Source organism: Battus philenor, unplaced genomic scaffold (assembly GCF_028537555.1).
Source record: "Battus philenor isolate CCGP_79_NKW_IND1 unplaced genomic scaffold, ilBatPhil1.0.hap1 SCAF_26, whole genome shotgun sequence".
Lineage (NCBI taxonomy): Eukaryota > Metazoa > Arthropoda > Insecta > Lepidoptera > Papilionidae > Battus > Battus philenor.
The window spans coordinates 6,808,976-6,834,261 of record NW_027181689.1 but is presented as its reverse complement, the minus strand read 5'-3'; the positions used below and the strand labels follow the sequence as shown (position 1 = coordinate 6,834,261).

Below are 25,286 nucleotides of genomic sequence, written 5' to 3'. Positions count from 1 at the left end.
ACAGCGGCCTCTAACGGATAACATTAAGCCATACAAGTTATTTAGCGTGCAAACTTTTACATGCGTTGCAGCTGTCATGGATCATCAATAGATGGCGCTAGGGGATATTATCGATTATTATTTCTTGTGATCGATTCTAAACATATTCTTATTAAAAATAGAAAATAGATATAAAACTATTAACTAATGTGTTTTTTTTCCTATTTTGCGGTCAGTTTTTTGTATTTTGGACTGATCATTTCAATCACATTTTAAAATAATAATTCCAAATCGGTTAATAAAAAGAATAAATGTTTTCAAATTATTACATAAATCTTATTTTGTCTGGATGAATTATAACGAATTGAAGATTAACATGGTATTTTACTGCGCCTTAGTTGGTAAACTCGTTAGCTCTATAACCGACACCCCCGCTAAACAAAGTTACCGTCAGCTAATAATTAGATTATTTCATTAACGTGATCGTTTCCCTCAGTCAATGCAAATTAGTCTCTATACTCAAAACTTTAAGGTTTAATTGTAACTATATCACGCTGTATTACGGGATAAGAGATTAATATGAATAGTTTGGATGTGTGAGTTTGTCCTTGAGAATGTTGAATTTGTACTGCTCATACGCCTTCGCTACTCATTTCGGATTATGCAGTGGGTTTATACGAGATCATGAAACTTAAGTGATTATTAAAATTTCAACATAAAATCGTAAATTACAATACAGTTTTCTACACAAGTAAAATTAAATAAAGAATAGCGTACCAATTTAAACTCAATATTCTATAGCATAAAGTGAACTATTGAACTATGCAATTTTTATTATAGACCCAATTTTGGCATTCAAATTTAAGGAAATCAATTATTTAGAAAAATTCGTAAAGCGTTTGAACATCAGGACTAAAACTGAAAAGAACTCTTTTAACTTATTAACTTTTATTGATATTGACTCTTAAGAGTTCGAAGGAATTTACGTTAAGTCATTTTTGATCCGAAAGGAAAATGGTGATGTTAAAAAACTAACGGGTACCAGTCAGAAGAAAAAGAGGAAATAAAGGCAGATAGAGAACTTAAATGAAAGTTGTTCGTTAAGCTTAATTGAAAGATGTTCGCGATTTCTCTGTGAGATTGAATCAAATGAAGAGATTCATGAACGATCGAAAGTGCCGCGGATTGGTAATAAAGGCAACAAAGTAAAGCACACCTGATGGCCGCTAAAACCTTAAAATTCTGGAGTGGAAACCACGAGAAGCAAGCGCCGCGTAGGATGTCCGCTCACAACGTGACGCACATTGGTGAGGTCGTTGAAAGTCATTGGATATAAATATGATACAAGTCGCTTTCAACCAATCCAAGAAAAAACGTTAATAGTAAGAACATATTAGTTTGTTGGGTCGATTAATAAAAATTAGCATTCAACAGTTCATAACGCAAGAACATAAGAACGGGGTAAGATTTCATTCAAAAAATTTATCTAGTTTTGCAATAATTAACAAATTTAAAAGTTTCATGAACCATCATGCGATCCAGTTATTCACTATTACAGTAACCGGAACTATTTACAAAATAACCTTTAATTAAATGTGTCGCTCTTACCGACAAAATTAAGCAATTTATTGGTAATAGAAAAGATGAATTATAACAGAGTTCACTTAACATTTCGTTCGTAGTAATTTTTAGGTGGTTACTTTTTGCTTGATTTTCATATTGTTACTGAAACCGCTGTACTGTGCACCTTTGGCAAATGAGCGGCGAGACGGAGAAGAAATTTGGCAACTCTGTTCCGATAGTCCGCCGTCAACGTTCGCGGTGCCGCTAATGCTTCTTTTTCTAAGGTCCGACCTCGCCGTGCTTCTCTAAAATGCGGCACAGGAGTGTCTGTCGTTGACACTTTAGTGCTTAGGTATTATATCTTCATCAAAACTTACTGCGTTTTAGACAGTTGTATATACACGATCAGAATATAACTGAATTTCACAATATCCTGTTGCTTGTAATTGAACGCTAACATATCTTGCGGCCTCTGGATATCGAGTATTCTACCTCCAATGTTTAATATCAGTATCATAGATGGATTAAGATGGATTGGATTATTGTTCAAAGTTTAGTAATATAGCTAAATACATTATAGATACATGTTGTCTTGATTAATTCTAGTGCTACGGAAACCGACGAGCCGTACCGTGTGATAAGCGGGTACAGTCTTAGGAAAGCGTCGCTAGGTGGGGGCCGAGGAGGACTGATGGAACGGTAAACGCCGATACTACCCCGTTTCGCCGCAAGCATATTTATGCCACGGTACAGCGGTTTCGGTAGCACCATGCAATGAATAATGTTTTCTATTTGCCGGTTTAGTCGACAAATAAAATATTAGAAAGTAAAAATTCTAAAAAGAGAAAGAGTTATTTTTCATTATAATTTCAACATATTGCAAAAACATTTAGGAACCACAAATAACTACAACAATTCCAAATTTAAAATTTTGCATTTGCATTGACTGGCATGGCCTTCTCTGCCCGCAATTGTCTTCAGGCTGTATTGTTATTTGAAAAGATAACATTACAACGCGGAAATTGTTAACGATGATTGACGACTTTTTTGTTTGTGAAATACCGCATTAGTCCATATTGATTTGCAAGACTGGTTTGTATGTTATATTTTGTAATAATTATAAGCAGATGAACTGTAAAACTATAATCTGTAATTTTATTATTGATGTTTATTTTACATGAAAAGAGCCAATTTTTAAGTCTTTTTTTCTTCGTTGTAACGTTATTATTTTGTTTACTCAATTAACTATATCATAGTAGTATGACGATCCATTTAAAGCCTTTTTTCACCCTTTTTTATTTCTTATGACGAGATGCAATGCGTTCTCGTCGTCGCCTATTCATGTCGTCAAACAATATAGTACATGAGTAATGACGCTATCTTTCTGAAATTACTAGGTATCACATTAGACCGAATTTTTAATGATTTAATTTTACGGAATGTTATTAATGTTGTTAACGAATTTAAATGATAAGTGTTAATTGTTTTAAGGAATCGTTCATAAGATACGGTCGCTCTGAAGGGAGAGAGGGGTACCGTTTAATAAATACTTCTTTTACTCCAATTTTTCTATATAACAAAAAGTTAATCGTGTTGTATATTAATAGAATCATAGTATTTTGTATCGGTGAAATTTGAAAAACCTAACGTACATACATACAGTGTTGTTGAAATTATTGCATCATAAAACTGTGTGTAACACCAAATAATGACAAAGTAGATGGACAGAGTAGCCTGTTTTCAAGTAAAGTCATTCGTGTTTCATTGCTTATTGGTTTTTATTGACAATAAAATTCCAACAAACTTACATAGTATTACGAAGATGTTACTTTAAGCTAACGTAGGAATTTGTTTCAAGTGCACAATCTGGCAGATACGACAGTTAACTTGCTTCTAGGGCTACATAAAATTTGGCTGTGTTATATTACTTATATGAAAAGCTATGATGATTAAATTTTAAGTTAAAAATCCTGTATTGCACCGCTATTGATCTCTCCTTTGATAGTACACTAAATGTCCACGCTCGCGAACTAATTAAGGCTCTCTTCATCCTAATGCGAATGTAATTTCGTTAAATCCATTCTAAGCTGTAACATGACATGTATTCGGACAAAAAACATTACTAGCAATTCAAGTCTATTATAGCCTTATGGTTCGCGAGATATCGAGATTATATGTGTCTATATATTTATAAATATACACATATAGACACATACAAGATTATACGTTTCATAAGTCCAGTAATTTTTGTAGGTGCGAACTTCTACTTAAAAAAGATATTAATGCGATACTCCCCTAGACGATCTCTTAGAGAAAACTTCCTTTACAAAGACGTCCAGAAGTTACGTTAAGTTACATGAATGATGTGTGTTTAGAAACCATAAAATATTATTTAAAACTAAGGTGACAATTATGGTAACTTAATTCAGTACTATTGTCACAAATGTACCTATTCCTCGACAAACTGTCATCGAGTTACTCGGCGTCTCTAAAAGCAATTTATTTATAACAGTGACGTCACAGCCGTATTCACTTGAGAGGAAGAGCATTGCCTTATCTATCAATTATACATACATGTCTACTATACAAAGGTTATTATGATTGTCTTTGTCCATTTGAACAACAAATGAGAAGGAAAAATGTATGAATGCTTATATTATCATAACTTTCATGTTTCCGACTTCATTTAATGTAAAAGATCGCGTTATGGGATAAATATTCTGAATTTTCATACTGACTCGCCGCTTTCCGCTCCTGTACTTACACAGTGATTTATTGTTTCAGATTCCTACAATGTAGAGAAGTGAGCTGGTTCGGTGAAATTATCGATAAATAAATTCCCAGTATTATTGCCGTGTGGACGCGGTTATGTGCGTTGAAAAGGAAAATTAAAATGCGCGAGTGTGGTGCCGTGAAGCCGAGTGTCTGCGATTAGTGATGTCAAGTTACGATTCCGGCTACCGATAGTCGAGGCGATGGCGACAATGGATCTGACTAACGAAGTGGTCCGGTTGCGGGCCGAGCTGGAGAAGGTGTCCGCTGAGAGGGACATGCTCCTCTGCGAAGTCTCCAATTTGAGACGGGAATTGGAACTCAGTGAGCTGAAACAACTGCAAGATGACAGGTGAGAGAACTGAATTGTCTCCTTTCAAATCATCGTTGATATATTTTTAAACTTCTCGGAACTTTAACAAAAATGTTCGAATAGGAAATTATTTGTTGGACATTTGATTGTGGATATAAGTTCTAACTTTCGGAATACAAAATCCATTTTAATACATATCACTTAAAATAAATATTAATTTTTATGACAAAATTAAATTAATATAGTAAATAGAAGAATAACTACATGCATTTATTTAGATTGACATGTATGTTTCAAGATTTGATAAACACAAACCTGAAAGATCATTTATGTGTCACGTGCAAAACTGTTTTCAAGTCAACAGAGGGACCCTACGCCTTGTGTCCTTTCAAAAGCTTGTTAGGTCCTTTCCATCAAGATTCGGGCTTGGTGCAAAATAGTATAATATTTTAATTTTACCACTTATCGTGACTAAAATTTTAACATCCGTGTTTTAACTTTATGCATTGCCCTATTTTACCATTTCCATCGGTCTATACTTATGTATTTAACGTTTTCGAAATTGTGAAATTGAAAAGCATTTAATATTTTTACTACAATCAAATCCTTGCAAGCGTCAACTAAGTTTATACATAATTTTTGTGCTTTTCATGCGAAGTTACAATTTCTTCTGCAAAAGACGTCAGATTCGACCACTACCTCCGTTGTTTTTTAAGTTTTATGGCCGCTGAGATTTAAGGAATTTTGTCTTATATAACATTAGGTTGTACCACATAGCCCTTCTTAATCCAATAAATGACTTTTTTGATGCTATAAGGTATTCAAAAATTTCTTCGTTACCAAAATAATTGAGTTATTAGCCATGTGAGTATAACCATCATTTATTAGTTTCGATTCTTTGCTAGGATAAAAAATAAGGTTATCAGTCTAACTCTATTGTTGTCTTTTGCCTTAGATTATATTCCGTATGCGCAAGATCTGTAATACGCACATACGCTGCCGTCTAAGACCGACGCCACTTGTCCTAATATCTATCAGGCTATCTATTGTTTGCGGCTCTTTCGACGACTGTGACGTCATAATGCCTACCCATCAACTGGACGCTACTAATAATAAACGTTCAATTCCTCTGCAGTTACTGATAGCAATAATAATGAGATATTTCTTGTTTTCATATTTGAGAGTTATATTTTTAAAGTTTCTGTTTCAATATTTTTTTTTTCAAAAAATGCTTCCTTATTTAAACAGCAGATGTTTTTTATTAGATATAGAATTTATTACTATAAGTAAAGTCTTCCATTAATCCATAACAAATCTATTGAATTTTTCTCTTTGAAAGAACATTATTTCCTTTATTGACTTAAAAATAATTGCTGAAAAGGAAACAATATTTCTCTATCTTGCAGCTACCAGTTATCCCTGTCTTATTTTACCCAAGCCGAACCTGTACCCTTGTCAAAATTATGTGAAAAAATAAATTAATGTCAATTGTCTTCGCTGATAAAATGCCTGACTGGTGCGATTGTCTGCACGACATTATTATAACAAGCATAATACAACATCTTATTATTTGAAACATTTTGAGTAAAAGAGTTTTCTTTTTACACATATTTATCCCTTGTGAAACACGAAGAAGAATTTTCATAATAATTTAAATAGACTAAAAGAAAAAGAAAAATGTCAGCCTATTGAAAACTAAAAAAGCAGTAACAAATATCTACAACTGAGCAAAAAATAATTATTTTTTAATTCATTTCCAAACATTGTAAGAAAAACCGTGATCCGCTTTCACTAGAATCGAGCAGAAACAAAATGCCTTTTCATTTTCAACGATTCCAAATAAATATTTAAGTGGCGTTGGTATTTCAGCAATCTGGGACTACAAAAAACTTAATGCCCCACTTTCGTTTTCTTTCATTTCCCTTTCGTTTGTTTCTTTTAACTCCCGCAACGATGGCCTCTCTAATACTTCATAATACCGACTCGGAAAATTTCGGACGTCTCTGAATATCTTAATGGAATTATTTCGTTTTGTAATTATAAATAAACATGACTTGTTGTTCGGAAAATTTACGTAAAAATATTTTCTCAATCCATCAGCGTTGTATTTTTACTCTATAAGCGTCGAATATTTTGAGGTACAACGTTACACTTTTTCGCTGAAATACAATTTTCCACCTAGTATCATAGTCCGTATACCGTTGACGTTTATTGCTCAAGTCTTAACACCGAGTTTTTAGATACAAGTGTAAGAGTAATATGTTCCATAAATTCTCCTCGTTATCTATTATATTTAGTGTTTTAAAGTATCGCACCAGATTCAAAAATTTTTTTTAAATTTCGTCATTTATATTTTAATCAAGTTTTTTGTAAAAAATGTTTAACTAGACAAAATAACAACATGATAATGTTTTAAACGTTTTATTTAACAAAGTATATACTTTATGAACAGTGTAAGAAAAGAAAATTATATTTATACTGTAGTAAAACTTTATTCCCCACAAATATTTGTTGATGTTTAGTTCATATTACTCTACTTACGTTACTGCAGCTAGTAATTTGTAACCTTTCCAAAGTAAGTCCTGTTTATTAAATTTTTGTCCTGTCGATTAAAATTTTCACGTAGTACCAGCATGAAAATGTTTTACTAAATTTATTATTTTCATATAAATTATGCGGTTACCAGAGTTCGGTTCGTTTTGAATTTTAAATGGCTACAAATATCTTGCTCTACTTGTACAAAACGTGGACGAGTTCAATAAACATATTTGTAATTTCTTTCGTGGTTTTCATAACCGCGAGGAAATTAAATTTCTTGATTTAGGAGCGACTCCATCGTTTTTATTCATGACGTAAATCAAAGATGGCGGTTTGGCTACACGTGCCTTCGCGACTGTTTAATTTTATTTAACATCTGCTTCCACTGGAATTTCGTTGTTTGGATATTAAGAAATCTTTCGTTTCTTATGTGATGACATATAATGATATATGTTTTGTGCTATAAAGTACTCAATTAGAGCTGAGGTTGAGTGTTTGCCATTGCAGACCAAGTCGGGTCCAACTCGTGCATGTTATTATCAATTTTTTGATGTTACTACCTACTTCAACAGACTTTATACTGTCGAAAGCAATCAACTTTAAGATATACCAGTTATTATATTCTAATAAGATAATTCTCGCATGCCTGTCTTTTGTTTTTTTTGTCGTTAAATGTTAGGCAGATAGTAACAGGTGTTTTAATTATATTCTGTGGTTTATGTGGAAACGAATGTAGTTTTTTTGTTCTATTTTACTCGCTACTGTTTAATTTTTTCCGACTGTAAATACTTTTCTCTAGTCATAACGAAAACATGGATAAATGATAAAACGATTAAGTCGAGCCGTTTTCAAGTTTTGCACTTAACAACGTGTTGACAGTTTATATCTGTTTATATATGTGTAGATAAATATAATATACCCCAAAACAGTGTAGTAGTAATATTTCTATTTTATTAAAGTAAGTCTAGTTAGTTAGGTAGTTAATCGTGGATTCTACAAGAATACAGTGTAAACATAACTGGATTTGGTTTGGTAACGGCTAGTAAAATTACTAGGATACTGAGGTTTACTGTTATAAATCATCAAGATAAAGAACACGAACATTCTGAATAAAATGATTTTGTAATCCAAAACCCGTAGTGACTGCATTGACATGAAGAGTGTGTATAATTTTCCATTAAATAAACGCTTAGTTCGTGTGGTCACTTATTATTAAAAAAATATTTACCAAGTTTCATTACGTCGTTGTTATGTTCGTAATTTGTCATGTCCCGCAATTATTCCCGCAAAACTGTTGCATTCCACTGTCGCTTAATAATATAATTTGCATAGCAAATGTGCTATTACGCAGTGAAAGAGAAATTTTTGTCGCGTATTACAATGTGTTCTCACCTATTATAAAGCAAATTTGTAGCTTTTTGTATCGTAAATTATAATCACATTGAAATTATTATTTAAACGACATTGTTCAATATGGTTAGCGGCAGACGATGATTAATAGGATGTGTGTATTTGTGCATTTGTTTCAACTGTTAATATGTTTTAAATTGGAATAATACATTTATTCACAAGAGGGGATTTGAGATTAAAACTATTGGCTTATCGCCTGGTTTATTAATAAAAAGTCTTACAAAGAAAATGAGTTTTCATCTTTTTACCAATTTTAATAACTCCTCATTGTCATCTGTTATAAGAGATCGCCTAAAACGTATAAAAAACAAAGCAAAAGTAACATAATACACAACTTTATCACACATATTTTAGTAAAGAAATTCAAAAATAAATCATTTAATAGTTTTAACAAATATTTCTAAACTTTTTTTTAATGAGACTCTAACTGCTATCTAAATGATATTTGCAGATTTTGCGAGTTTGAGGTTAAGGGCGCAAAACGTACCTAGCCTCGAACCTCTTTTAGCGTAGATAAGGCCGAGAACTCCCGGGGAAGCCCCGTCTCGGTCTGCTACATATTACTATTTTACCGCATTGAAAGGCCGCCGAGCTTTTAAATGGCTTCGGCGGACGCTCCATAAAGTGACTAGGTTCAAGGGCCTTCGGGAATGGACCTTGGCTTGGGATGTCCCTCGTCGAAATCATAATTGATTTATACTGAACTATACAAATATAAAGAGCTGGGTTTTTACATGAATACGACCTATTATTTGTAGGCCATCTGTTTGTTTTCCCACTGCATTGGAAACCGGCACGCATTAGTTTTCTTCGCCTATCGAAGAACATGTGCGTTAAGTAGTCACTTGAGACGTAAGTGGGTATTCTCTGTAAATAGTAGGGTTCGTCATTAATAATAAAATCAAACATCGCTACTTGTATCTCAAAATATATTGAATTTAATACAGCATCTGTTTTAAAATACATTTAAAACTAAGATATTTTTATAATAACAATAGTATTGTTACTACAAGGTATGCCAATATTCAATAAATTTAAACGAATTGTTGTTCCCTTTGCTTGTTTAAACAACATTGAACATTTTTAAATCAAGTTAAGAGGCTAAAATTTATTTTTAATTTGACGTAACTTATTTATGCATCGGATTGATTGCATTTAACTTAAGGTAAATACAACAAGAAAGCATATATCTCTCCCAAAGATCGCCACGATGACCGGTCGTAGGTTCCACAAGGACATAATAATGACAAAATAATGCAAAATTGTTATTAATTATTTGTTATTTCTGTATGCAATCCAAAAACAATGTTTATCTTACTTATAACGAATATGGTAGCGTAAGTGACAAACTAATTACTATCTGCTATGTAATTTGATATCAATTCAGGTAGCGTCCCCTCAGCGGACTGAATAATGTGCTTACGTTAATTGCGTTACAAACGTTTATTGTAACAATATCTCCTAAAGCAAATTATGTTACGGAACCTAACGAGATACCGGTGCGTTAAATAAATCCTAATGTTTTTATTAGATGTCTTAATTAAACCGAATTGCAAAGCGTCTTTAAACCAAATTAGGTTAATACCCTTAAAAGCTTTTCCGGGCAGCCTTCGTAAATGCCGTGGCTACATGGGCGAGGTCCGCGACCGCGCCTAATTGCAATTATTTGTTTTTATTGCTGTTTATTAATTACATTTTAAAATGTCACCTGTTGTGATAAGTTAAACACTGCAAGGAATAGCTAAATTATATTACTATCTGTATTTTAATGAAAACATGTTTTAGTTCACATTTACTCTTGGCAAATGATATTTCGAATTGATGGGAATTTTCGTAAAATATTCGAACAAGTGGCAGATAATTATCTATTGCTGTTTTTAAGTCGTCAATTTTACATATAACATGAATTGGAAGTAATGCAGTTATTTTTGTATTTTTAAATTGAAAAACAACTTTGCTCAGTGTTCCCCTGGATTATTACTGTGACTTCATGAACTGTTTTTAAAGAGTGCGCGCTCGATTTCAAACAGGACGTTTAATTAAATTATTTTAACTTTAATACCGTTCCTTAGGTGAGTTGACAGTTTAATAGAAATTAAATTTGCGATATCTTTTAGTTGTGTTGACTAATTAATTTAAAAAGATGCTTTAGTTACTAAATAATAATAATAAAAAAAACAAATTCTTGTAGTTTTTGCAGGATTTTTTTCTAACTTGAATGATGAGTAGGCATGTCGCTATGCGCGGGACTTGACTAATACGAGCAAATTAATAAAATAATGTAGATGGCATCTTTTATCGCTTACATTGTCGCCTACATGGACAACGCCCAAAATTGGCGAGATACTTAATCAGAAACTAGGCGGAACTGGTAAGAAAGGTTAACCTTCGTCAGAGGTCAAGGCAATACTCTTCGATTCGTTGGCAGCTGCATTTACTACGATAATTGCTTTTGTTGTTTATTCTTTTTTGTTGTTTATTGTTTATCGATGTTCTGATTGCTTAAATTTTTTATCAAATCAACTGTCACTGTTTTGTTTAAGTTATAAAGACATTTGACTGCGAACTTTCGTGATTTAAAATAACAATGCTCTTTACTTGAACAGGCCCATGATATATTTGTCTAAAAAAGTTACGTCGAGAAAATGATTTTGGGCATAAAATTATAAAACGCAAATAAAATGACTGCATGCAAATACGAAATGTATAATATTTATTTGTTCATATTATTTTCCATTAAGAAAGAATCATTTACCTTGACTGTAAAATTCCAAATAATGATAAAAATCTTTTGTGACTCGCAGCTGGGTGAAGAAAGATCCGTATCAGATAGAACTCTCTCAACTGTCTGCGCTTAGTAAAAGCGAAACAAAACATTAGCCATACAAATTAGAAATAATTAAAAAAACCGTCCCGTAAACGTGAAGGAATTATCCCCATCACTCGGGCAGCTGGCCGGTTCCTTAGGAACAGATTGAACACCTCTAAATATTTCAGTTGGTTATATGTTTACATCATTTAACTACATGTTTAATTATTATACTAATTATACTTCCCAAAGTTATGGATCGTATAGTGAAAGTTCCTAAAATATTATATATAAGATATGCCTGGATAGGTCTTACTTTCAACGGATCGACTGTAAACAAAATACACACTGTTTAGTTTATGATACCAATCTTTGAACTCGTAATTGCTTTACTTTATTTGAAAGTGTTGAAGTGTAATTACGTTTGACAAGCACGCGATTCGAGTAGATATAAGTTAATAGGTATTAGTTAATTATTTGTTAATATTTTGTGTTTATTTGACTCTGTCATATCCGTTGTGTTTAAACGCTCGTAAGTGTCCAACACCCAACCTAGAGTCGACACATTTAATTGGTTTCGTAACTGCCGAATATCACGTATGTATTTCTTGTCTATTACAAAATTTGAGGTACGGTAAGGTTAAGTTTAACGCGGCGTGTGGTAATCGATCGTTTCCGACGAAGTCCAACCTTAACCTGCGTTCACGCATGACCTTTGTCCGATGACATGTCTATTGCTAATTAAAATTTTTTTCGTGGACAAGCTTATATATTGTGTGCAATATGCGAATTGCAAAATTATTTATCGCATTTTAAAACTATCAATTGTGGATTTAAAGCAACGTATATGAACGTACACGAATTTTTATTTTACTTTAACACAAATTTTATCAACCAACTTGAATTTTTATATGCCATATTAAAACGTTACACGCATTAAAATTATGTTTCAGATGCGTGCACTGTTATTTTAAAATTCTTTAATAATTTATTTTAATGTCTGATGTTACCTAATTTTATATAATTGTAATCCAATTTTAGATTCTTACTTTGTAAGTCCCAAAAGCACATACTTTTCGCAGTTGATTAGTATACGTTATTTTCTAAACAAGGCTTCAATTACCCCGACAAGCATAGGAAACGAAAGTCACTTGTCAGTAAGTCATCTTAACCGTTGTGGTTATATTTATTGCCCAGTATGACGCAAAGCCGACAAAGTAATATGATTCCGCTAACTACTATACTGTACTTGATTTAAAGTAAGCATTATATCCAGACTTAGGTTGTGATTTATGTTTAATTAGATTTAGTCGTGTTTTTGAAATTATTTTAACAAATATATAACTACACGTAATAATGCGAATCGGTATAAGAATATGACATCAATGCTGTATTAGATAATTTCACAAAAACCTCAGTAATATCGTTTTGTGATAATTTTTTTTAATTTATCCTATTTTTAACCAGATTATTTTGTTAATAAAATATAAAATTTAGTTAAAATTGTCTGGAAATGTCGAACAATTAAATTCAACTCTTGTATGTATAACGTTAGTGTGTATTTATGTATGTATGATAATATTTACATCGTTTTCTAATATGTACGATTATATTTTATTATTATGTTGTACATAAATATTTGCCTAAGTGTTAAAATTAGAGGGTATTGTAAATGTTTACTTAAAAAATTGTAAATTATTTAACGCTCAGTTTCAGATTTTGAAAAGGTGGAAATCGGTTCTATATTTTCAAAATTGTACTAAAGAACCGTCTTTGCTAAAAGGTCCGATTTATAAGAATCCTAATTATGATGAAAACTGATTATGATATGGTTACATATTGGCACCGGAAAAATACACACTTATTTCATATTCATCTATGTTATCCGTTTATCTTTTGGAGTTTTATAATGTCTATAATTATCAATTGTGACTATTTCACAATATTGCTGAATGAAAATTATATTATTTAATTTATTAAATACCTTTAACGTATTCTACTACTACATTCAATATAACTGTTATTGTTTACATTATTAAGTGTCAGAAAAGAAATCATCCGTTTCACTTACCTTATGTAAATAGCAGGGTCGGGAAAGCACAACAATCTTCTATGAATAATACATTGTAACAATTTCAAAACTTTGTGAGTGATAAGCTTTCAGAGCCGCGGCATTTGTTCGGCTGGTCGCATGGGCGACGGTTTATTCTGCCCCATTTCAGGTCAAAGACACAACCTCAGGGGAATGTTTTTGATGAAGCCCATGTTTAAAGGGACATCAGATTTTTTAATAAAGGCCGTAAAGTTTGTATATATGCTAAGAATTAATGTTCCGCATGTTGACATTGGTAAATATATAAATTATTTGTAATAAATGAAAGCAAATATTACTACTGTATTTTAATATATTTAACACATTTCTACAAATCGTATAAGTTACATCGTGTCCATATTTATCCATTATATCGTAATGATTAAATTACGTAACTGGTGGATGTCTTTCCTGCAAGGGTTCGAATAGGTTAACATTATTTCAGGTAAAGTTTTTGACATATCCATGCGCAACTTTTACAGTGTTACGGTTTGAAGGCGCCGTAAAAACTTGCTTTTTGAATCTCGAGGACGAATGCAAATAAAAAAAATTGTTTAATAAAGAACTCTACTGTTACTTGCACCCCTATTCCATGTGAACGCTGTTAGTTAGTTGCTTGATATAAGAAATGAACAATCTTTTTGTAAGAAGTTTGACAATCTCTCATGTTTTTTTGTCGCAATACCGATAAAGGTGTTTCTGATTATCCAACTTCCCGCAGCTGTGGAACAAGTATCGCGAGCAGGTGCGATGCGAGGCGCGTGCAAGTAATTTTTCTGTAACCCATATTTTTGTACGCTCAAATGCTCAAAGGTTTACTTGCTTTAATCAAATTTATCTCTCTTTGTATCAAAATTGTTTCAAAAACTGTGCTCCCTGCCTCTTTATAGCTCGCATCGTAAGTAGTTGCTCTGCCGTAGTCCAAATGAAAAAGTGTATATTTAGTATTATACGTTTTCCTAAGTGAAAAACATTCATATAACAATTATTTTGTGTGAGTAGTTGCTCCCTTCATACTTTTCGATTTTAATGCTTGTTTCTTCTCTTCTCTTCTCTTCTTCGCACCTTCTTGTGGATGCCCTCTGCCGCTACTACAACGGATTCGGGACTATTTGTGAATATAGTCAGATAGTACTACGCAAGTATTTAGGATATTGTGGCAATTAAAGAAATTGTCAATCCGTTCAATTTAATCGAGTTAATGAAAAAATATATTATCGCTGGGGCAACAGAAACCTGTGTAGCATATTAATGTTATCGGATGCTTGTATGCATTTACACGAATGCTCTCCTTGTATCATTTCTTAGACTGTATGAATAAAAACCGTGTGCGCTATTAGTGTTCGTTGTTGTAGTGCAATGATTATTACCTAATTAAACCTTTAGTTGTAGTAAATATACCGGCAGTCAATATTCTATAATTATCCACCTAAATTACTTTTTGCTAAAGAAGCCTGTAATAATCATTTACTAATTGTCTCCATAAAAACCGCATACATTTTCGATGCCTTATAATGAGGACAGGTGGTGATATTTCACTCTGCACTCCGGTGATTCTCTTCCTGAAAGTATTTGGGTCGCGGTGAACGAGCCACCTAAATTTAAAATATACCACTGTTTATGCTATCTACGCTGTTTATTTTATAGTATAATGAGAACACGCACGTTTTGAAAACTTCGTTTACGCGTGTTAAATTAGTAGAATTTAAATATAACGCAGTGATATCGTACAGAATATTTAAGCGTGGTCACGTCCAGTAAGCTGTAAGCCCAATTTGGTGCCGTTTATACTTTTCTTTTCAATGTACGGGGCGTTATCCTCGCAAGAAGGGGATCAAAGGTCACGACTCCATCTAGAATGCCTTATAACTATTCGCAGCGCTATCTACCCGACAGTTGTTGCGGCGATCTTCTATTTAAGACTATGCATAAATGAGCTTGAATTATACATTACATTGTATGTAATTTATTTTAATTGGGATGTTGAATTGAGCTTTATGTTCGTAAATAGGAACAATCGATTGAATATGGTAGGATTTTCTGCTGCTTAACGATAGTAATAGATGATTGTTATTGCTTTTATATTACTAGAATGGCAAATAAATCTATGATTTCACCATTAGTAAGCCTTCACTGCAGTGTTTGTGTACCTTTATAAATGTCTACTAACCTATGCGTTGCTCACGCATTCCTTGTAGCTGATCCTAAATCAACGGTTAAGGCAGATTATCATAACATAACAGCTAAATTAGCCACGATGCTAAAGAAGTATTTACTATGTATTGTTCATGCCACATTTTCATAAATAGCTAGCAGAATTATGTCATCACTATGAAGTATTGTTATATTTATATAGGACATAAGCAACAAATAGTTGCTCTCAAGATCAATATAACATCGGTAGGAAAAGTATTCAATACCAGGTATAGTTAGACTTCTTAAAGTTGCGGGAAGGCACTGCATACAGGAGGCTTCCGCGCTTTCTATATCCATAGTAAACTTGATGATAAGCATTCTTTTATTTCTACTCGAATAATTACATTACTGAATTTAAATATGTTTTTTGTAAATACATAAAAGTTTTAATTATTAGTCCAAAAGAGATTTCTCACTATCCATCGCTCGTACGTTTATAGTGTATTTTGTATGGTAATGACTTTTTCATATACTACAGCAATACCATTTGAATTTGTATTAAGATTGAAATGAACAGAACAGAACATAACATGTGTACATATCTTTCATATTATCAGAACTAGTTCGTCACGGAACCGCCCACTAAATCTGCAACATTTTACAATCCACCCACCAGCTCACTTTCATAATCAATTCCATACCTCATTTAATAAGTTTGCCTCATCTGTAATAATTCTAAAACAATGTTACTTTTTACTCAACTTTTCGTAACGAAACAATTACGAGATACTGAAGCGTGTTCGATTTTGAGTCAGCTCGTTGATTTCACAAAGTTTTAGTGTCGTTTTGCAACGAGAGTCACAGTTCTTTACGTTATTTTTGTCCTTCTTGTCTCGGTGATAAATGTGTTATATATGCTAATGTGGTGTAATTTGTGAGTTGATTTAAATATATGCTATGCTATAGTCGAATTTGGCGTCGATAATGGATGTTTGTTCATCAAAATATATTTGTTCTAATGTGCAGTGTAAATGCGTATTTAGGTAAGTGAGTTTTATAATATTTTATTTAACACTGTTCCGAGTAAATGTGTATCTAAATGTTTATTGTGACTTCATCATCATTTAAGCAGAAGGACGTCAACATTCAGACAAAGGGCTCCCCATAGGTTTCCAACAAGACTAGAAGTAGCTTGCATCTAGCGTCTTTCAGCGACCCTTACATAGTCGCCTATTCGTGTGATTGATGGGCTTTTCAGATATTGCGCTTGTGATGTAACTTATTATTGTTATTTTACGATCTGAATTACCAACCATTAAACCTATCTCAGAGATTGCAAATAGGTTATGCATCGTAAGCGTTTACACAGTTACTTTTCCTGGTCACAATCTGAATCGTATATTTATGCAGCTTTGTTCGGTATTGCAATTAAACTTTCAAGGAATAATAATATACTACCTAACGGTATAAGATCTTACAGACATGAACTGATACTAACTGTTAAATTGCTTAGATTCAAGGATTATTTCTTATTTTGCTGCTCTTTGTAGGTAATTGATTCGTGATCTAAAATAAAATTCGAAGAGAGAAAATTATTCACCTGTGTGAAAATTGTGAAGTTAAATGCATCCGGCATTACAAATATTACCATACTGCACAGAATTAGTAATAATACGCAAAAAAAACGTGATATGGTCTTTTTCATATTTCAATATGAATGGAAGTGTAACGCGGTTCTGCAGTAAGCTCAATTGCGGTCGATTGTAGTCGCCAATGTTCCACTAACCACCTAGTTATACATAGCAGATTTAAATAAGTGACATGGAACGCCGTTACGAAAGCGCAAGAAACAGATAACGCAATATAGAACGCATGCATCATTCATTACTTCTCGCTCGTCTGCCTGTCTTAGTAAGCGGCGACTAAAGGACGACCATCGAATGTTTAATTTTTTCTACCTGTTCGATCATGAGGTTCAAGATGACGACAACTTATCCAACCAAGCATCTGGCTTTGCACATGTAATTATGTAAATGTATAAATAAATAAAACGTAAAATAACGAATAACTAACGAATAGTTATTGCATAACGCAGAGGACATATGACCGCTGTGACCTTAAATGTCAAGAGTGGAGAGACTGGCTAGCGCAGCGTAGGATGATCACCCACCAGAACGACTTTGTTGAGGTCGTCAGAAAATGCCGGATGGATGGATGCTAACAGTTTCGGGTCGGTCTTCGAGGGATACCTATCTCCAACAGTGAATGTCCTATGGCTAACATCGATATCGATTCACATAAAATGTCAGATAATACGTCAGGAAACGTAACTAACGTAGACTTTTTTTAATTTATTAGCTTGCAGATTTCGGATCCCTGATCCCTGAGTCCAATGAAGCTGTAAAAGCCATAACGGCTAATAACGTCCAGCATCAATCGAATATAGCCATAGCCTATGGCTAAAATGATGCAAGAAAATATCAAATATACAAAAACACTGATTACGAAGAAACAATCAATTGTGTTATTATTGAGGTTGTTCTATTTTAGGTTTTAAACATCTTTATATCAACTATTAAGCAATAATAAATAAACATATACGCCAAATACTACTTAATATGATATTTTCAATGCGATCTCAATATGATTAGAAAATATTTATTACAGGCTGTGTATTGAACGTGCTAAAATATTAAAATTAGAATAAAAAACCAAAACATATCATAGATATCGCAATGTGCAGTGAAACCCTCTTTTCGATATTTCCTGTAGATGGTTATCCAATGTTCGATATAGAAAGTCACGATAAATAAGGTCACATTGTTATAAAAATATAAATATAATAAAACGCCGGTTGTGAGATTCGAACAGAACTAACTTTTATTATATGTTCAGAAATATACCTACATTTCAGTTTATAACAATGACGGTAGGAACACTATACAATCTATGTTCCAATAGATGGCGGTATATGTATATTAATTAATGATTATTTGTATATAATTACAACACCCCCACTATATCAAATAATCACATAATGACAATATGTTAACTGAACTATCTATATTACAACTACACCTAATACATTCATAAAAGTGTGATGCTTTTTAGAACACAAACTCTTTGTGAGCATATCAGCAGGCATATCAGCTGTCGACAAATATTTTAATTGAATAATATTATTGGAAACACATTCTCTAGTTAAGTGATATTTCACGTCAATGTGTTTAGACCTATTATGAAACACAGGATTTATTGACAGCTTCTGTGCACTCCGATTGTCATTGTATAAACAAAAACTATACATTTTATTTGTTATTTCAAACTGTAAAGCCCGCAAATAAATGGCTTCTTTACAAGACTCTGAGATAGCCATGTACTCAGCTTCACAACTTGATAGAGCCACAGTTTTCTGTTTCTTGCATTGCCAAGATATTATACCATTGGCAAGTACAAAACAAAACCCAGTATAAGATCGTCTATCCAAACGATTGTTTGCCCAATCAGCATCAACAAAACCTTTTATCTCAGAACTTCCATTTGCACAATATTTTATACCATAGTTTATAGTCCCTTTTAAATATTTTAAAACCCTTTTAGCATAACCCCAATGCTCACTAGTGTGACAATGATTAAATTGACTTAAATAGCTAACGGCATAAGTTATGTCTGGTCTAGTTAAAACAGATAGATACATCAAGCTCCCTATGAGCTGTTGATAAGGTACTTGGTTATTAATATTTTGTTTGTCTTTCACACTTAATTTACTCTCCATAGGTGTATCAACAGCCTTACAATCTGTCATATTGAACTTTCTTAACAAAGTATTAATATAATTCTCTTGACTTAAAGTTACTGACTTATTTAATTTGTCAAAATTAACGTTCATTCCCAAACATTGTTTTACTTGACCTAAATCTTTAATTTGAAATTGATTTGACAATACATTCTTAAGTTCTTCAGTTTCTCTCTTACAATTTGAGAATATAAAAAAGTCATCGACATATACTGTAACAATAGTCTTAAAATTATCAACATTTTTTATATACATGCATGGTTCCAACTTTGATTTACAATAACCTATTTTTAACAAACAACTGTCTACCTTCTTATTCCAGGCCCTTGAAGCCTGTTTCAGACCATAGATGGCCTTATTTAATTTTAATATTTTATTAGAGCTACCAGCAACATCATAATAATCTGGTTTTTGCATATAAATAGTTTCCTCCAAATCACCATTGAGAAATGCAGTTTTTACATCTAGATGTGTAACATGAAGTTCCAATAGTACTGACAATGAAAACAATAGTCGTAGGGTAGTATGTCTAACAACAGGTGAAAATGTCTCCGTGTAATCTACCCCATACTTTTGAGAAAAACCCTTGGCAACTAGCCTGGCACGATATCTTACATTGTTCTCACTGTCACACTTCTTACGCAAAACCCATCTACATTGCACTATGGTTTTGTCTCTAGGCATATCAACAAGTTCCCACGCATTGTTACTATCAAAGCATTGTAACTCATCACGAATAGCCTCTAACCATTGCTCTTTTTCAGGTCCTTTTAGAGCCTCATTAAGCGAAATTTCACTATTATCTTCTATATTATGACCGATGCAAGCATTAGAAAGCCCATACCTGTCAGGTTGTCGTCTCTGCCTACATGCAACATCTCTTCTACCGACACTTACAATACTTTCCATAGAGCTATCGGAAGAGTCCTCTTCTGGTACATATGTCTCATCAAGGATATCTTCATTTTCAGAGCAATCTGAAAAAAACCCCACTGAATCTTCATATACCTCTAAGGAGTCTGCAGGTATTTCTTGGATTGGAACAGAAACTTCATCAGCTACTAGTGGTTTTTCAACAATGATGACATCTCTGCTGGTTGTAATCTGCTTAGTTTTCAGATTGTAAACACGGTATCCTTTTACATCATCTGGATATCCTACAAGAATTCCTCTTTCAGCCTTTTTATCCCATTTCATTCTTTTTTCCTTAGGAATATGTATCATCACAATGCTCCCAAAAACTCTCAAATGGCTAATGTCTGGCTTTTCTTGTGTCCATAACTCGAATGGAGTCTTCCCATTTAGAGTTGATGACACAGTCCTGTTTTGTAAATAGACTGCAGTGTTAGATGCTTCAGCCCAAAATTGTTCATCAAGTTTAGCATCAAATAATAAACATCTAGCTTTCTCTACTACAGTACGATTAAAGCGCTCTGCCAAGCCATTCTGTTCGGGCGTGTAAGGATTACTTCTTTGATGAATTATCCCAGAATACTTGAGATGATCATCAAATTCTTTATTACAGAATTCTCTACCATTATCGCTTCTTAAAATTTTTATTTTCTTGTTAAGTTGGTTTTCTACAAGAATTTTATATCTTTTAAAACAACTAAAAGCTTCACTTTTGTTTCTCATAAAATAGATGTATATCATGCGGCTATAATCATCAACAAATAATATAAAATATTTGGATCCTCCAATCGAAGCATTGAACGGTCCACATACATCTGTATGAACAGTATGCAGAAGTTCTTTACTTCTATAGCCATTCTGTGGAAAAGGTAAGCGGCTTTGCTTACCTTCACAACACACCCTACAAGACAATTTTGAAATATTTGCCTTTTTATCTAGTGTGATTCCTTCCACTGCATTCTCCATTCTATTTAGATAGTTGCTATTCACATGGCCAAGCCTGCGATGCCAAATATCGCTCGAGTTCATCATAGCTGCCATCAATACTTCAGGCATTCTTAGCTTGTAGACACCATTTAGTAATGTAGCAGTACCAACTAATTCACCACATTTATTATAAATCTCACAGCCACTGTTGTTAAACAGTACTCTATTGCCTTTAGCAATTAGTTGACTCACAGAAATTAGGTTAGTGGTCAAACTAGGAACACACAATACACCTTCAACAACTATATCATACTCGCAGTTATCTGTTAAGGTTGTTATTGATACGTCACCAGAACATTTCACCGACACCTTTTCTTTATTCGCGACCACAATTTCTTTGATCGAATGCTCAACAGAAACATTTGTGAGCCAGTGTTCATTAGCGGTTAAATGTGCACTCGCTCCGGAGTCAATATACCAGTCATTTTTGGAGAAGGCACCATTTAAAAATATAGCACTAAATGCGTTTGATTGTTTACGTTTACAAGACTTGTTATTTTCTGAATCTTTATCGGAACTGGTGCACTGATTGCGATAATGTCCTGTTTGTTTGCACTTGTAGCATTTTATAACCTTCAATTTTGACTTTGACCTTCTGGTGAAACCCGAATCATCAAACAAATTTTTGAGTTTCTCCCATAACTCTTTAGTAGTCTTAGATTCTTTTATATGTACATAAAGAGATGGATCAATAGTTAAAATCAGTTTCGCCTTAGTTTTTAAATCGGCTGCGGCTTCTTCGGGTTTAGTAACTTTGATGTAATCAAAAGTTCCCTCCAACACGAGAAAATTCTCCGCTGCGAAAGCCCACTCTGTGTAGTTCTCCCGACCTTTCAGCTTAGGCACGCTCACGATATAGCTATTTGCCATTTTTAATTTTTAACTATATATCACAACTCACAGTTCACAAAACGTATAGTTCTCAATCTGCGAAGACTAATCGGCACGCTTGTGCAAGTCTTTTCGCGAGAAAAACAGTTTATTTTATAACTCGACTGGGCGCATAACCTATAATAAAACGCCGGTTGTGAGATTCGAACAGAACTAACTTTTATTATATGTTCAGAAATATACCTACATTTCAGTTTATAACAATGACGGTAGGAACACTATACAATCTATGTTCCAATAGATGGCGGTATATGTATATTAATTAATGATTATTTGTATATAATTACAACAATAAAGTTAAAAATAGATTATAACAATGCTCTAAAATTGTTTCAATCCGAATATAAAGTATTCAACCAATCTGCGATAGCCTCACGTTGTAGTGTAATCAACCATACTCTCTAGGAGGCTTGTGTCTCAATAGTAACAAGGCTAGCAACATATTATGTAATGCCGTTTATGTATATATAGTATGAAAAATTAAGTGAAGTTGTAATTTAAAATAGATTACCCTGTCAAACTTTGTGAAAATTTTTACTTTGTCAGTCAAGTCAATTTGAAGTTTTTTTATTGTTATGTTTATATAAGTAAATTATTATGAAGCAGTAATGAAATGCTTAAATAAATTGTCACTTCTTTGTATAATAATGTGAGAATAATGTAATCAATTTTTCATTAGAGTCGCAAGGAAACTAATATAATTACTATGACTAAACAGGGGAAGTTCTGGTAAAATATCAAATATTATTTGAAGAGACGCAGTTATTAAAATTACAAGATTTACGGTTAACTATCGTATGTTTTGAGGGTTAACCATTAGCAGTGAAGTCTAGCTACTCCAGTTTTGCCGAAGTCTACATCTGCCCATGACCTGCACTGAAATGGGCCTGGCGAAGCTTTAGACTAATTACTAAGAAGAACTAATTATTTTTATTATCTTTATGTTCGAAAGAAGAAGTATGAATACGAAACAGTACGAAAAGAAGCACCGTAGATGGTGTGTCGTTCTTTGACCATTTGCAGGAGTTTTGTTCATAGCCTTGGGTGGACGGGACATATAAAGTATATTTAGTTTGTTGGGGGCTGTTATACTTCTGGAACCATCATAGCTTTAAGATGAAGGATGCCATTATAGGAGTGCCCAATTAGATCCTAGTTTCTATCAAATCAGGCTCTTCTGGCATTCTTCTGATGATGTACACAAGTCCTGTCTAGATATAATATGAATTAATAAATAAATTAAATATAAAGTCCGCGACATTTTATTATATAAAAAACTAACCCGGCGCACGGTAGAGATGTTTTCACGTATTGTAAGAGTCAAAGCAGCAACAATACGTTCTAGTGTAAATATGTACATGCCAAACAAGAACTTATCGGCTAATGTGAGACGTGGAAAACCGGACTTTTATTTACCCAAAACGCGCATGCGAATTTTGTCCTTAATGTTTACGTAGCATCGTCCCATATGCTTTCAAAGTTACAGGCGGTACAGTATTGTTTCCCGGTACAATGGTTTTGCTAGGAAGCAACGCGACAGTAACTTTTGTTTGACTTCGACTACTTGCGTTATATGTTAACGTTGCCGTCTGAAAATTGCCTTGGCAAAAATATATAATATTTTTTTTTGTCTTGGTATACATTTCAGTATTTATAAATAAGCTTCAAATTTGCCGATATTCTAACCTGTATTTCATTCTTATTGTTGACAACAATGTACAGGTTGTAAAATAATATCAAAAGTAATATCGTAAGATGAAATAAAGAATATTTGTATAGTTTACATTTTTGCTACGACTTTTAGTTGGTATACAAGGTCGCGTCGTGTGAATTTTTGGGGGAGGCCTATGCCTTGCAGTGGGCGTCGATCGGCTGATATGATGATTATCTAATTAATTTATTTTACCGACGTACATAATAGACCCAACCCTCTCCTTTCATGGTTACCGCAAGAGCCGGGTGACGGAAAAATATTTACGGATGATAGGCAGCAGGCGTCTTTAGAATAAATTTGTAAAAAACTACAGCACTTGTTAACCCATATGGTGTGAGTCGACACATACCCTTGGTATGACAGATTTGTTATTGGAAATCTACAGGAGAGGCCTATGTCGAGCTATGAACGTGACCTCTTTGCTAAAGATTTTTATTTGCACATAGGACTATGGATCTAATACTGTCACGAATATAAAATTTGTTTGTTATTTAATTGTTATTATATTTGCAACAATGTATTATAAGACACAGGTCGCTTATGCAACACGAAACTGGAACCTGTTCGCATTACGCGAGCCGTAATCAGATCGATGCCTTACCTCTGAGGCAATGACAATATGTAACACAAGTATACCTACACTCGCTCGACCGACTACGCATAACCAAGGACAAGTTGCCAAAAGTGTTTGGGCAGGTAGCGAATAATGCCGTAACACTGCCTTTTGAATCAAGTCTTTGTGTATAAAACTTTTCTGGTAAACGGGAGGTTTCCATTAATGTGTTTTCGATTTTTTTTTAATTGTTTGATCATAGCATTCAAGTAAGATTCGAAAACCAATAATTTAATATACTATTGCATGAAAAAAATCATAAACAAACACTTACGTGAATTTGAAATAAAAAAGTAAGTAAAATTGATGTATTCATAAATATATATAAGTGGAATTTTTGCAGTGTTTCTTATGTAAATTAAAAAAGATGGGTATTGCTAGGTTTAAAAGATATAAATTAGGATTAAATAAATATGAATGTTGCAAAGAAACAATGTACAATGTAAGTTTGCTGATAAAATACGCTGTTAATAGGTTCATGTTATGATATACGAACAAAACGTATGCCCTTATAAAAAGAAGCTGCCTTATGTTGAAGCCATAAAAAACAACCGATTATGCCTTAAGAAAAGATTAAACTTAAGCAAAACATGTTTTAAATCCAATAACTCTCTCAAATACATGCTGTTTTTTTCGCCTCAGGGCAGCCTTGATGGATAACTCAGTGGTAATTATTCCAATAATTTCCAGTATAGAGGACGCCATAGCTAGTAAAATTACTCGGCTGTAGCGTTACTGAAACCATTGTACCGCGCCTTGGG

The 25,286-nt window shown here is 33.2% G+C and overlaps 1 protein-coding gene across 2 annotated transcripts in view; it reads left to right on the top strand.

Annotated features, from left to right (window-relative positions):
- siz (Brefeldin-resistant Arf-GEF family protein schizo) overlaps window positions 1–25,286 on the top strand; it is a 224,351-nt gene that overhangs the window by 103,937 nt on the left and 95,128 nt on the right. For both annotated transcript variants that reach the window (XM_068768754.1, XM_068768752.1), the window contains exon 3: window positions 4,327–4,666. In XM_068768754.1, coding sequence (XP_068624855.1) covers window positions 4,518–4,666 — 149 coding nt within the window. In that variant the 5' untranslated portion in view covers window positions 4,327–4,517. The remainder of the gene's footprint in view (window positions 1–4,326; window positions 4,667–25,286) is intronic.